Here is a 15,008-nt window from a genome sequence, read left to right on the forward strand (position 1 = left end):
CATCACTGGCATATGTCATGAAATTTGTTAACTTTGTGACAGCAGTACAATGCAATATATGATAATAGAGAGAAAAACTGTAAATTACAGCAAATATATAAATAAAATCATTAAATTAGTGCAAAATGTAGAATGAAAAGTAGTGAGACAGTGTTCATAGGTTCAATATCCATTCAGAAATCAGATGGTAAAGGGGAAGAAGCTGTTCTTGAATTGTTGAGTGTGTGCCTTCAGGCTGCTGTACCTCCTTCCTAATGGTCTCAATGAGAATGAGAAGAATATTGGCCTTTATTTCTGGTAGATTTGGGTACAGTGAAATAGAAGCAAGCTAGCTATACAAAGCCCTGGTCAAATCAGAGTTCAGGCACAGAATACTATTCACGGCAGCACGCTTTAAGAAGAATATATTGGATGGAGGGATTTACAATAATGATGCCCGATCTCCAGAATTTCACAAAGCTGTGAGGTGTTCTCTGGATCTGACTGAAGTTTTCAGGACAGTAGTTATGGCTGGTGATCTTTGTACAGGTACTCACAAGGAAGATGCCGTGACTTGAGGACCGGAGTTATAGGGAAAGGATGAACATTTGGACTCTATTCCCTGGAGTGTAGGAGAATGAGCCGAGATTTGATAGAGATATACAAACTTATGGGGGGTCTATAGGGTAAAGCAAGCACACTTTTTCCACTAAGGTTGGGTGAGACTAAAATTGGGGGTTATAGGTCAAGGGTGAAAGATGAAATATTTAAGGGTAACGTGAGGGGGAAATTCTTCACTCAAACTGTGGTTTGAGTGTGGAACGAGCTTTTAGCAGAAGTGTTGGATGCTGGTCTGATTGCAAGAAAAGTTTGGATTGGTATGCGGATGGGAGGTATATAGTCTGGGTGCAGGTCAATGGGATTAGGCAAAATAACAGTTTGACACGGACTAGATGGGCTGACGGGTCCAATTCTGTGCTGTAGTGCTCTATGACTCTCTGTAGTTTATTAATCTTATGAAGGCATTCAACATAAATAGATTTTTTAGATCAGCCAACTAACCCAGGATGGCCTGGTAGGTGCTGTCTCCTCTTTGGAAGTAGACTGACAGATTGTTGTAGATTATTTAGGAGGGCTGTATTTGTAGCGACCTTCATCTCCTCTTCTTCCTCTGAAGGAGGTCCTGGGTCTTGACCTGCAAGAACATAATTTGCAATATCACAAGAAGCCAGAACAGATGTTCAGATGTGGCAAATTGGGACAAGAGACAGTGTGTTTCATGAAAACATGACAACAAAATGCAATAGGTGCCTTTGAATCGTCTCCTCCACCTCCTTCACCAATGAACTGATGTTAGTGATGCTGAGAGAATACGTGACAAGAAATTTCCACACACATATCTTATACGCTGCAATAATGATCGGACAATTTATTCCAGTGATATTTGCCTGAAGAGTAAATATTCGGAAGGGCACTGAAGAAAGACATCCACTGATCTTCCCCTGCTCATCTCCTCACCTGCCCATCATGTCCCTCTTGTGCCCCCCTCCTCCTTCCCCTTCTCCCATGGTTCACTGTCCTAGAACCATAGAACAATACAGCAGAGAAAACAGGCCTTTCGGCCCTTCTAGTCTGTGCCAAAACTTTATTCCACTAGTCCCATTGACCTGCACCCAGTCCATAACCCTCCAGACCTCTCCCATCCATGAATCTATCCAATTTATTCTGAAAACTTAAGAGTAAGCTCGCATTTACCACATCAAATGGCAGCTCGTTCCACATTCCCACCACTCTCTGAGTGGAGAAGTTCCCCCTAAACCTTTCCCCTTTCACCTTAAAGCCATGTCCTCTCGTATTTATCTCTCCTAATCTCAGTGGAAAGAGCCTACTTGCATTTACTCTGTCTATACCCCATATAATTTTGTAAACCTCTATCAAATTTTGCCTCATTCTTCTACGCTCCAAGGAATAAAGTCCTAACCTGTTCAATCTTTCCCTGTAACTCAACTCTTGAAGACCCGGCAACATCCTAGTAAATCTTCTCTGCACTATTTCAATCTTGCTGATAGCCTTCCTATAGTTACGTGACCAGAACTGCACACAATACTCCAAATTTGGCCTCATCAATGTCTTATAGAACCTCACCATAATATCCCAACTCCTATACACAATACTTTGATTTATGAATGCCAGGATGCCAAAAGCCTTCTTTACAACCCTGTCTACCTATGACACCACTTTCAGGGAATTATGTATCTGAACTCCCAGATCGCTTTGTTCCTCCGCACTCCTCAGTGTCCTACCATTTACTGTGTATGTCCTACCTTGATCTGTCCTTCCAAAATGCAACACCTCACACTTGTCTGCATTAAATTCCATCTGCCATTTTCTGACCCATTTTTCCAGTTGGTCCAGATCCCTCTGCAAGCTTGGAAAGCCTTCCTCGCTGTCTACAACACCTCCAATCTTAGTGTCATCAGCAAACTTGCTGATCCAATTTACCACATTATTATCTACATCATTGATACAGACAGCAAACAACAATGGTCCCAGCACAGATCCCTGAGGCGCACCACTGGTCACAGGCCTCTAATCTGAGAAGAATCATCCTCTTATCAGATTCCTTCTATTTCAGCCCTTTACCTCTTTCACCTATCACTTCCCAACTTCTTACATTATCCCCCCTCACCTGGTCTTAACCGTCACCTGCCAGCTTGTAATCCTCCATCTTTCCACCTTCTTATACTAAGCAACATACACAAAATGCTGAAGGAACTCAGCAGGTCAGGCAGCATCAATGCAAATGAATAGATAGGTGAGTTTTGGTCCTGAAGAAGGATCTCGTCCTGAAACATCGACTCTTTGTTCTCTTCCATGGATGCTGCCTGACCTGCCGAGTTCCTCCAGCATTTTCTGTGGGGGCTGTTTACCACCATATTTTTATGCAAGTCACCAATTTAAACTATAACCCACCAACAGGTCAGACATTTCAGGTGAAAGTGCAGAGTTAAGATTTGGAAGAGAATGACCCTATAGATGAATAAATGGAGATACAGACTGAAAAAGAGTTAAATAACTTGTGTATGCCACTGGATCATTCCATGATTCAACTAAGCAATGTGCACTTATATAATGGGTCCCAAAGAACTTCAGGTAAACATCATACAAAGTGGGTGACTACGCTGAATTTTTTTATTATATTGTGTTATTCATTTTATTGCACATATACTGAAGGTGACTGAAAACTAGATCCTTAACCTTTGAACCAGCTCACCACTATTATTTCATTGGGAAGACAAACATTGGTTAAATTTTTAATGTCTTTCCAGTGCGAATACATTCAGGGAATTTAGCTTTCCCATTTTTATGATTCTGGGGTGGCACGGCAGTTCTTCATTTCAATAGTGAGAATGGAGGATCAAAGAAAACTGGGCAGAGTGGGATACTCGGTAGGACTGGGAGGAAATCTCCTTTCTGGAATGCTTCAAAAGCGCCATAGGTCTATGAAAGCAAAAACTTCACGTCATCTTAAAAAGCAGCAAGTCTGATCAATCATTCTAGTTAACCCTTCCAACACCCTCTATCTATAAACCCCATCATGGCACTGTAGATACACTACTGGGCAAAAGTCTTAAGAACATATCTATAGCTAGGGTGCCTAAAACTTTTGCATAGCACTGTACTTGTGACTGTGGAGCAGAGAGAGAGTTTGTAAATCTGGCGGGAGCAAAGGATGTTGGAAATGGCAAGGGTGGTGGTGCAGGTATAGACACACCCAGCCCTTAGAGACACCAGGCAAGGTCATTAGATTACAATTGGTTTATTGATCATTATAGAATGTCTCTCTGGTGTTTCCTGCTCCCTCCCCTCTCCCTTCCCCTTTTCCCAACCATGATTCTCCTCTCCCTGCCCCCTTTCCACTCTCAGTCCACAACAGAGACCCATAGCAGAATCAGGTTTATCATCAATCACAAGTCATGAAATTGTTTTATATTATTTATATTATATAAAATATATAATATAATTATATTTATATTATAATATATATATCTAAGATATTTGCACAGTACTGTACTCCAAACCACATTTTATAATTCTATTTACATTGTAAATACATGCTGGCATTTATTTATTTATGCACATATTATTTCACGTCCATCCTATAACATTATTTGCTTTTTTGTATACAGTATAAAATTCTTTAGTTTTTAAAAAATATTCTTTGTTCTGTATAACTGTTGAATGTTGTCCTTGTTGCATGTCGTGCCCTGACCAACACACCACAGTAAATTCCTAATACATCTAAAGATAGACAGCGAATAAAGTTGATCCTTGATCCTTTCTGCTTTGAAGTGCGGTTCCGGTATTGACCTGTGTGTAGTCAGCTAGAAAATAATGCACCAGTCGTAACATCATTAAGTTCCCCTCCAACCACTACTAAATGTGACCATGGATTCCATTAATAGCATCATAGGGGCATTATTTCTTGCAGTATCAATTAATCTGAGAAGACAGGCTCATTTCACTTGATGGTTTCGAAGTACAGAAAACTCCTCACGTACCGTGACTAAATGAAAAAAAAAGAAATTTGTAGCCTCTAGATTGGTGAAACCCTGATATAAACTGGGGACCTGCTTTGTCAAGCACCTCCACTTCAACCGCCAAGAGCCGAATTTCTCAGTGGGCAACAATTTTAATTCCTATCCCTATTCCCGTTCCAACATGACAAGGTCACTCTCACGGTGGAGGAGCAGCACCTCAGGTGTCGAGGTAGCCTCTAACCTGATGGCATGAATATCAATTTCTCCTTCCGGTACTTTTTTCTCCCACTCCTTCCCTCTTGTTCTATTCCCCTTCTCACCTCTTACCTCTTCTCCCCTCCTGCCTATCACCTCCCCCTAGTGCCCCTCCTTCTTCTCTTTCTCCCATGGTCTACTCTCTTCTATTAGATTCCTTCTTCAGCCCTTTACCTTCCCCACCCATCTATCACCTTCCTTCCCCTCCCATCACATTTTCATTTGACATCTTCCCCTTCCTTACCAATCCTGAAGAAGGGTCTCGGCCTGAAATGTTAACTGTTTATTCATTTCCATAGATGCTGCCCGACCTGCGAGTTCCTCCAGCTTTCTGTGTACATTGCTCTGGATTTGCAGCATCTGCAGAATCCCTTTTATTTATGGAAAGTAGGCATGCACGGTTCATTTCCAGAACGTCAGGCTCTAACTGTGCTGCTGAGCTTGGTGCTGGAGACCCTGTGGTTCAAAATCTACATCAATGCTCTGGATGAGACATCCAAGGACAACACATCTAAGATGGTCGGCGATTAAAAAGCTTGGTGGGGAGGAGGACTCTGAGTGGGCTCCATGGTGACTCAGCAATGTGCAGCATGGCTGACACAATGGTTAGGGCTGCTCCCTCACAGCTTTAGGAACCAGGTTCGATCCTGACTGCTAGTGCTGTCTGCGTGAAGTTTACAAGTCTTCTGAGCGACAACACGCTTCTGGATATTCCAGCTTTACGCACTTCCCAGAGTGTGCTGGATAGATTACAGCTTAATATAGGATCAAGGTCTCTTTGGGGGGGGAGCTTTTGCTGTTGCTTGAATGGTGGGGGGTTGGTGCGAGTGGGGGGGGGGAAGTGGGGGTTACTGCTTTTGCTGCTGTTTGTGCAAAGGTGGGGCAGGGCTTTGATGTTTCTATCATTCATTCTATGGGGTCTCTTGTTTCGTGGACGTCTGTGAAGAGTACGAATTTCAGGTTATATACTGTATACGTTCTCTGATATTAAACTGAACCCTCGAACATTTCATGTAAATTTGCATCAAGATCAGCACATCATGAGGTGAACTGACTTCAACGCTGTACTATTCTACATTCTTAATCAGAGGACAGTGTCTCAAAATAAGCGACTGGCCACTCAGGACTAAGCTCATACATTTCTTCACCCAGAAAGCAGAGATTCCTTGGAATTCTTCACCTAACTTGGTGTGAAGGCTCAGGCACCGAGTATATTCAACAGAGAACAATAGATACTTGGGACTGAAGGAAATCAAGGGATATGAAGTTTGAGCAGAAACGTGGTGCTGATGATGTCTTGTAATGTTCTTGAATAGCAGAGCAGGGGCAAGGGGCTGAATAGCTTGCTTCTATTGCTTATGTTCTTAATCTCATTTAAGTCTACTCTGCATTCAAAATACACCCATCACGCAGAATTTCTGTTTAATAGGTTTGATAAAGGAGAAGGTAAACAATGTTAATGAACAGAACAATATCCAAATCTTTCTAACCTTCCTCAAGCTCCACCGCTGAAACACAATCTTTACCCTCAGTGTTGCAAACCGATGCCTTTTTTTTCCTCGTGTTCTTCTTCTGCTTAAATTCCTGGATGTCCCATTCAAGGTCCCACAGCCAAGGATCATCTTTGTACCTGGGGAAAGAAATATTGTACAATGACAAATACATACCACACCTCTCGGGCATACAATCACAGGAGTAGATGATTCCCAACTGTGTCATCACGAGCCCCAATTTTGACTTTAGCATGAAATTCTCTTTTTTAAATCAGCGAGTCCATATCCTTTTTGAACATATGCCAAACCGCAGATATTTCAGAATTTGCTGCTTTGGAAAGCAGATTTTAGTAACTAATACAATTGCATTAAGCTTTGGTTGTTATAGCCGTGGATTAAAAATCCTCTTTACATCTTAAAGCATTTCACACAACAAATGCTGGTAATGGAATGAAATGTGGCTGCAAAGCATTAATCTCTATACTTCAAAACTTAGATGTGACTACCTGGCTGCAGTGTCTCAGGAGGGTTGACCATAGAAAACATAGAAAATAGGTGCAGGAGTAGGCCATTCGGCCCTTCGAGCCTGTACCGCCATTTATTATGATCATGGCTGATCATCCAACTCAGAACCCTGCACCAGCCTTCCCTCCATACCCTCTGATCCCCCTAGCCACGAGGGCCATATCTAACTCCCTCTTAAATATAGCCAATGAACTGGCCTCAACTGTTTCCTGTGGCAGAGAATTCCACAGATTCACCACTCTCTGTGTGAAGAAGTTTTCCTAATCTCAGTCCTAAAAGGCTTCGCCTTTATCCTCAAACCGTGACCCCTCGTTCTGGACTTCCCCAACATCGGGAACAATCTTCCTGCATCTAGCCTTTCCAATCCCTTTAGGATTTTATACGTTTCAATCAGATCCCCCCTCAATCTTCTAAATTCCAACGAGTACAAGCCCAGTTCATCCAGTCTTTCTTCATATGAAAGTCCTGCCATCCCAGGAATCAATCTGGTGAACCTTCTTTGTACTCCCTCTATGGACCATAATATAGGGGAGCTCCTTTCTTGGGACTACTTCTGAAAGTACTTCAGAACCTTCGATTTATTGTGATGGACAGAGGAGCCTTGGTCCAACAACGCCCAGGAATAGCAGAGCCTTTTAAAAAAAACCCTCTAAGCACCTGAGCCCCACGAATTCCAGATTTATGTAGGTGTAGAAATCTAGAAAGCAAATTTAAAAGGTACCTCACCTTTCACCTTCCAGCAACTGACAAGCATCGTTAGCCAGGTTCATGAGGGATTGCTTCATCTCCCACTGCAGCTCCTCATATGTCCCCTGCGCCTCATCCTGGTAACGCTTCCAGTTGTGGTTCACAGGAAGGTAGCACTGGCTCATTTCCAGCATGCCGGCAAAAGTCACTGGGTGTGGGCACCTAAGCAGGAAGAAACAAGCACAGTTAAGTCTTCTGTCTTCTTGATCCACCACAAAGGAATATAGGCACGTATAAACTATAATGAAGGCCGTGTATTCAGAAATGATGGGAAGCTGGACAGCTTAAGATAAAAGAACCCTGAAGTGCAAGTGATCATAATATGATCGAATTCACCCTGAAATTTGAGAAGGAGAAGCTAAAGTCAGATGTATCAGTATTACAGTGGAATAAAGGAAATAATAAAAGGCATGAGAGAGGAGCTGGCCAGAATTAATTGGAAAAGAACACTGACAGGGACGGTGGCAGAGCATCAATGGCTGGAATTTCTGGAAGCAATTTGGAAGGCGTAAGATATATACATCACAAAGAGGAAGAGGTATTCTAAAGGATGGATAACACAACCATGGCTAACAAGGGAAATCAAAGAGAGTATATAATAGAGCAAAAAATAGTGGGAAGTTAGAGGATGGAAAATTTTTAAAAACCAACAGAAGGCAACTAAAAAAATCATTAAGAAGGTAATGATAGAATACAAAAGTAAGCTAGCCAATAACATTAAAGAGGATACCAAAAGTTTCTTCAGACACATAAAGTGTAAAAGAGAGAAGAGAGTGGATAATGGACTGCTGGAAAATGATGCTGGAGAGGTGCTCATGTGGGACAATGAAATAACCGTTGAACTGAGTAAGTATTTTGCATCAGTCTTCACTGTGGAAGACACTAGCAGTATGGTGGAAGTTCCGGGTGTCAGGGGTCATGAAGTATGTGAAGTTACCATTACTAGGGAGAAGGTTCTTGGGAAACTGAAAGGTCTGAAGGTTGCTAAGTCACCTGGACCAGATGGTGCATACCCCAGGGTTGCGAAAGAGGTGGCTAGAGATTGCAGAGGCATTAGTAATGATCTTTCAAAGATCTGGAAAGGTTCCTGAAGACTGGAAAATTGCAAATGTCACTCCACTCAAGAAGGGAGAGAGGCTGAAGAAAGGAAATTATAGGTCAGTTTGTGTGACCTCAGTGATTGGGAAGATGTTGGAGTCGATTGCCAAGGATGAGGTTTTGGGATACTTGGAGGCATATGATAAAATAGACCATAGTCAGCAAGGTTTCTTCAAGGGAAAATCCTGCTTGACAAATCTGTTGGAATTCTTTGAAAAAATAACAAGCAGGAAAGACAAAGGAGAATTGGTTGATGTTGTGTACTTGGGTTTTCAAAAGGTCTTTGACAAGGTGCCACACATGAGGTTGCTTAACAGGCTACAACCCCATGGTATTACAGGAAATATTCTAGCATGGATAAAGCAGTGGCTGACTGGCAGGAGACAAAGACTGGGAATAAAGGGAGTCTTTTCTAGTTGGCTGCCGGTGACTAGTGGTGTTCCACAGGGGTCTGTGTTGGGACCAGTTCTTTTTATGTTATATGTCAATGATTTGGATGATAGAATTGATGGCTTTGTTGCAAAGTTTGCAGACAATATGAAGATAGGCAGAGGGGTAGGTAGTTTTGATGAAATAGAGAAGCTACAGAAGGACCTAAGGCAGATTAGGAGATTGGACAAAGAAGTGGCAGGTGGGATACAGTGTCAGGAGGTGTATGGTCATGCACTTTCATAGAAGAAATGAAAGAGTTGACTATTTCCTTAATGGAGAGAAAATACAACAATCTGAGGTGCAAAGGGATTTGGGAGTCCTTGTGTGGGATTCTCTAAAGGTTAATTTGCAGGTTGCGTTTGTGGTGAGGAAGGCAAATGTTAACATTCGTTTCAAGAGGACTAGAATATAAAAGCAAGGATGTAATGTTGAGACTTTATAAAGCACTGGTGAGGCCTCACAGAGTATTGTGAGCAGATTGGAGCCCCTTATCTTAGAAAGGATGTGCTGTAACCGGACAGGGTTTAAGGGAGGTTCACAAAAATTATTCCAAGATTAAAAAGCTTGTCATATGAAGACCATTTGATAGCCTGTATTCATTGGAATTCAGAAGAATGCGGGGTGATCTAATTGAAACCTATCGGATGGTGAAAGGCCTTGATAGAGTGGATGTGGAGAGGAAGTTTCCTATAATGGGAATGACTAAGACCAGAGAACACAGCCTCAGAATAGAAGGGTGTCTTTTTAGAACAGAAATGAGGTGGAATTTCTTTAGCCAGAAAGTAGTGAGTCTGTGGAATTCGTTGCCACAGGCAGCTGTGAAGGCCACGTCTTTATATATTTTTAAGGCAGAGGTAGATAGATTCTTAATTGGTCAGGGCATGAAGGGATACAAGGAGATTGAGGCTGAGAGAAAAATTGGATCAGCCATGATGAAATGGTGCAGCAGACTTGATGGGCCAAATGGCCTAATTCTTCTTCTATATCTTTTGTTCTTATGGGTATACCTTGCTTCCAGGGAAAATGGTATTGTTCTGTGGCTCAGCACAGTCATAGCTTCCTTCTGCATTGCAAGATGATATGGAAACAGATATATTTTTCGGCAGTGAGTTACTCATCAGTGTTTGCGAGCCTGGACATCCTTTCCTTGTTCCTGAAGTTAAATATGCCTTTCTAATAAAACCCCATGAAAATCAACCAGGGATAGTTTAACAACTTTTGACTAGCATGAGTCTCAGCAAGATGTTACAAATATGTTTATAATTGACTTAATCCAGCTTTCAGTTAATAAGGGTAATAAAACGACATTGTTTATTTAGAAATGCTAACTCACCTGTCTAGAAATAGTGGAAGCTCCTCACAAAACACCTCATATGTGGCCTTAACATCAAGTGCACAGTATTGCATCAGCTCCTGCCATCAGTGAAATAAAGTACAAGTTAGACTAATGTTAAGTGCAAAGCAAAACACTAAAAAATGCACATCAAATTCTATCAATCATTTTATGTAGGTGCTTTTATATACAAACATTTATATTTGCTTTCCCTGCCAAAGTTCGAAGTAAAGTAAATATATTATTAAGCATCATATATAACCTTGTGGGCATGTGGCCAAGCGGTTAAGGCATTCGATTGGTGATCTGAAGGTTGTGAGTTCGAGCCCTAGCCGAGGCAGTGAGTTGTGTCTTTGAGCAAGACACTTAACCACACAGTGCTCTGCAACGACACTGGTGCCAAGCAGTAGGTCCTAATGCCCTTCCCTTGGACAACATCAGTGTCGTGGAAGGGGGAGACTTGCAGCATGGGCAACTGCCGGTCTTCCATACAACCTTGCCCAGGCCTGCACCCTGGAGAGTGAAGACATTCCAGGCACAGATCCATGGTCTCACAAGACTAACCGATGCCTTTATTTATTTATATAACCTTGAGATTCATTTTCTTGCAGGCACTCACAGGAAAACAACCTTGGATTTCTACAGCTATGCAAACTTTTCCCAAAATTGCGTTGAAGCGTCAACCAGTTCTGTAACTGTGCTGCCCTAGAATGGAGTTTGTACCCACTGTTTTCTGACTAACGTACTTACTGCCTGTTACCGCCACTGGTGTTTATGGCAGCAACGAAGGTCCTCCATCTCTGTCCATCCTTGGCTACTTGGATGTAGAAATGTTCTCCATTCCTGTTTTCGCAACAATTTTGTTTTACCAATCAGGGTTGTTGGCCCTGAGCTGAACCCCTAAACCTAGTGAACCACTTTGTTTGTCCTCCACCCTTTGACCTGTTTCTCATGGGTGACCCTACCAAACGCCAAAGCACACAGCACTGATTTCAGCCAACAAAACTTTCCAGGCCGTTGAGGCACAGAAGCCTCCAAACGACAGCAAGGTTGTAGTCCTCTTGGAGGTTTTTACTGATTGAACAGGCAGAAGTACTGTTGCAAAGTAAGGAGCAACATCCAATTGATTGTTGCCACTATACATGTAGCTATAGTTTTACATTTACATTGCAAGGTGCCTCTTTTGGTGGCAGCCTTAGCTGAGTCACAGCATTTTGCCCAAGACAGAACCCTGTGATAAAAAAAAATCAGAAATTATGTATTTCTAAATTACTGATGTATTTGTTATTGATCTAGTATCTGCAATGATGGCAGTAGCAGAAATCAAACAGAAACTTCTAGAATATGCACACGCGAAGGTAAATGTAAGAATGCCAAAGTACCATCACTGATTCCCTGCTGCTCTGTGAAGTACGTTGTTGCCGCAGTCTTAAGCTGCAAAATCCATTGAATTATCAAGGACCTAAGGCACCTCTGAACCATTGCCATACTGTAAAAGACAATAAAATCTTGTGCTTTGTTGCACAAAATTTCTTATTTGCATATGAGGCCATGATTACTACTTAACAAGTTTGACACCAAAAATCTGATCTTAAATATTAGGGAATTTTCAATATTTGAAAATTCCTTACGGGCTTAAAATAGTAGAAGGACGTTCAAAACAATTATTTTGTGATATTATCCACTGTCTCTACTAACACCAATTTTGCACACAGTAAATATTAAAAAGTAGCTAAAATTGTGCTGTTTACTTCCTGGTCTGCTATTCATAATTACACCTGACAATCTCACTACCGTTGGACTTTAGCATTCACCTGGATCTGATGCCTGAGGTTCAGTACGTCAAAGACTCTGGCAAATTTCTACAGATGTACGGTGGAGAGCATTCTGACTGGCTGCATCACTCCAATGCACATGGCCAAAAAAAACTGCAGCGGTTATAGTCTCAGAAAGCTCCACCATGGACACTAGCCTCCCCACCATCAAGCTCATCTTCAAAAGGTGATGCTTCAACAAGATGACATCCACCATGAAGGACTCCCACCATCCAGGACATGCCTTCTTCTTATTAGCATCATCGGGGAGGAGGTACAGAAATCTGAGGAAGCACATTTAATGTTTAGGAGTATCTTCTTCCCCTACAACATTAGATTTCTCAATGGTCCATGAACCACGAACACTACTTCACTGCTTTGTTCTCTTTTGTACTTTTTTTTTTAAATATACATTTCTTATTGTAACTTATAGTAAGTTTTTTTTATGTATTGCACTGTACTGCTGCCACAAGACAACACATTTCACGACGCACGCTCAGTGGCTATCTTATTAGGCACACGTGCTTGTTAATGCAATTATCTAATTAACCACTCACGTGGCAGCAACTTAATACATAAAAGCATGCAGCTATAGTCAAGGCATTCAGTTATTAATCAGACCAAACATCAGAACGGAGAAGAAATGATCATGGAACGATTGTTGGTGCCTGATGTAGTGGCTTAAGTATCTCAGAAGCTGCTGATCTCCTGGGTTTTCATACACAACAGTTTCTAGAGTTTAGAGAGAATGGTATGGAAAACAAAAACATCCAATGAGTTCTGTGGGCGAAACGCCTTATTAATGAGAGAGGTCAGAGGAAAATGGCTAGACTGTTTCAAGTTGACAGGAAGTTGACAGCAATTCAAATAATCATGTGTTTGTGCAGAAGAGCATCTCTGAACGCACAGCACATCGAACCACGAAGCGGATGGCCTACAACAGCAGACGACAACAGATTCCACTCCCGTGGCCACGTTATTAAGTACACTCCTGTACCTAATAAAGTGGCCACTGAGTGTATGTCAGTGATAGTAAATCTGATTTTGACTGCAACCAGTGTTGGAAATGGGAACCAAGATCACCAAAACACAGCAGGCCGCCTTCTTTGAGGTCAATGATGAGCACCAATGCTTTAAATGTTTAACCCTGTAAAACTGAACACTTTATATATTCAATGGAAAACAGCTTATCATTTGATCAGCTGCAACAGCGCAAGGTATGCCATTGCGTGACAGGAAGAGAAAGTCGGCACTGTTGTCCCACCTGGAAGTTCTCCCGAACATCATTCATACTGCCTTTAATGAAAGTCTCACGGGCCTCCTTCTCCAGGGGCTTTCCCCCAACATAGAGTGCATGGACATCTGCCAGGTTATTAATGCTGCTGATGTTCACCCAGTTCCAAGCTCCAACCTGCAATGAAAACAGAGCCTCCATCAAACCAGGCCACACGAGATCCACTACTTATAAATGAACCCCATTAATCTTTCAAGCACAGTGAGAGCAAGGACTAGAAACCTACTTACTCAATGAACCATAACCCCCAGTTACGTTCTAAGGCAATACATAGGCAGATATAAAATCCAAATTACCTCATCAAAGTCATTTAGCAAGAGACTCCCATTAGCCCGTTAATGATAGGGACAACAAAAAAGGAGCAACTGTTAGAGTGTTTTTTTGGAGTTAGCAAATAACTTCAGCCACCAGTCTTCAGATTCGAATATGAACTGTGGATTAAATCTAAGATGCAGCTCTGAACAATGAGTTCCTAGGAACTGTGAATCACAGTTAATGGGAAGACCAGACAATGCTGATTATAAAGCATTTAGGTGTCTATGGTGTGGGTGCAAAGCCGGAGGTCTGAAGTTTGTGTGTAGCTCAAAGCAAGCACTGTGAAAGAATTGTAAATATAGAATTGTCCTTTGATCTTTAGCACATAAAACGTGGTGCAGCACTGGGTTAAGCAGGCCTTGTTTCCTCTGAAACGGGACTCAATATGAAGCCTGCTGGGTCTCATTTTATCGAAGAAAGAAACTACTTCAAATCTACCAGTACTTCTCTCTGGTGACTTTGTTCAAGTGACAACACCAACTAACCACTCAGTTCTGGACCAACTATCCCTTTGAAGCCATGATGCCCAAGCAGAAACTAAAATATCATGACTATGTGCATTGAATAGAGAAGATCATGTCTGGTAGCATGCAAGGAAAGACAGAAAAATAAACATGATAGAGGTACATAACTTAGGACTCTGCAATAACTTAATGATTTCGCCTGTTCAGTTCCAAACAGGTGGGGGGGATTAATACTCGTTTACCCAACTATTTCAGGTATCGCTACAATTGCCTTACATGCACTTACATATACTGAGTGGTTAGTTAGATAGTTATTGCCTGTACGTCATTGGCACTTAAGGCAGCAATGAAGGTCCTCCATCTCGGTCTGTCCTTGGCCATCTTCTCAATTGTGCCCCAGGTGTGGTTCAGGGTCCACAATTCTGCCCCTATGGTATGATGCCAGGCTGTCTCTGGTCTTCCACATTTCCTCCGCCCTTCAGGGTCCAATGAAGTGCTGTCTTGATGTTGGAGTTAGCCTCTCTTCTCATCACGAGCCCGATCCATCTCCAATGCTTCCTCATGATGATTGTGGCTATGTCCTCTTGATGACACTGAAGGAGTAGGGCGTGGTTGGAGATCTCTCTTGGTCAGAAAAAAATGGAGGATCTTCCAAAGGCTCATGGTGTGGAAAGACAACAGCTTGGCAAGGTCGTTTTTCATCACGCACCAACGTTCT

General features: G+C 42.1%; 1 protein-coding gene across 4 annotated transcripts in view; it reads right to left on the reverse strand.

Moving 5' to 3' along the window:
- The window catches only part of polg (polymerase (DNA directed), gamma), a 74,024-nt gene that overhangs the window by 45,770 nt on the left and 13,246 nt on the right, over positions 1-15,008 (reverse strand). For all 4 annotated transcript variants that reach the window (XM_063066087.1, XM_063066086.1, XM_063066085.1 and 1 more), the window contains 5 exons: positions 13,482-13,628; positions 10,404-10,483; positions 7,520-7,702; positions 6,266-6,405; positions 1,042-1,174 (listed from right to left, as the gene is read on the reverse strand). In XM_063066087.1, the coding sequence (XP_062922157.1) occupies positions 1,042-1,174; positions 6,266-6,405; positions 7,520-7,702; positions 10,404-10,483; positions 13,482-13,628 (683 nt within the window). The remainder of the gene's footprint in view (positions 1-1,041; positions 1,175-6,265; positions 6,406-7,519; positions 7,703-10,403; positions 10,484-13,481; positions 13,629-15,008) is intronic.

This window comes from Mobula hypostoma, chromosome 13, assembly GCF_963921235.1.
Source record: "Mobula hypostoma chromosome 13, sMobHyp1.1, whole genome shotgun sequence".
In the NCBI taxonomy this organism is placed as follows: Eukaryota; Metazoa; Chordata; class Chondrichthyes; order Myliobatiformes; family Myliobatidae; genus Mobula; species Mobula hypostoma.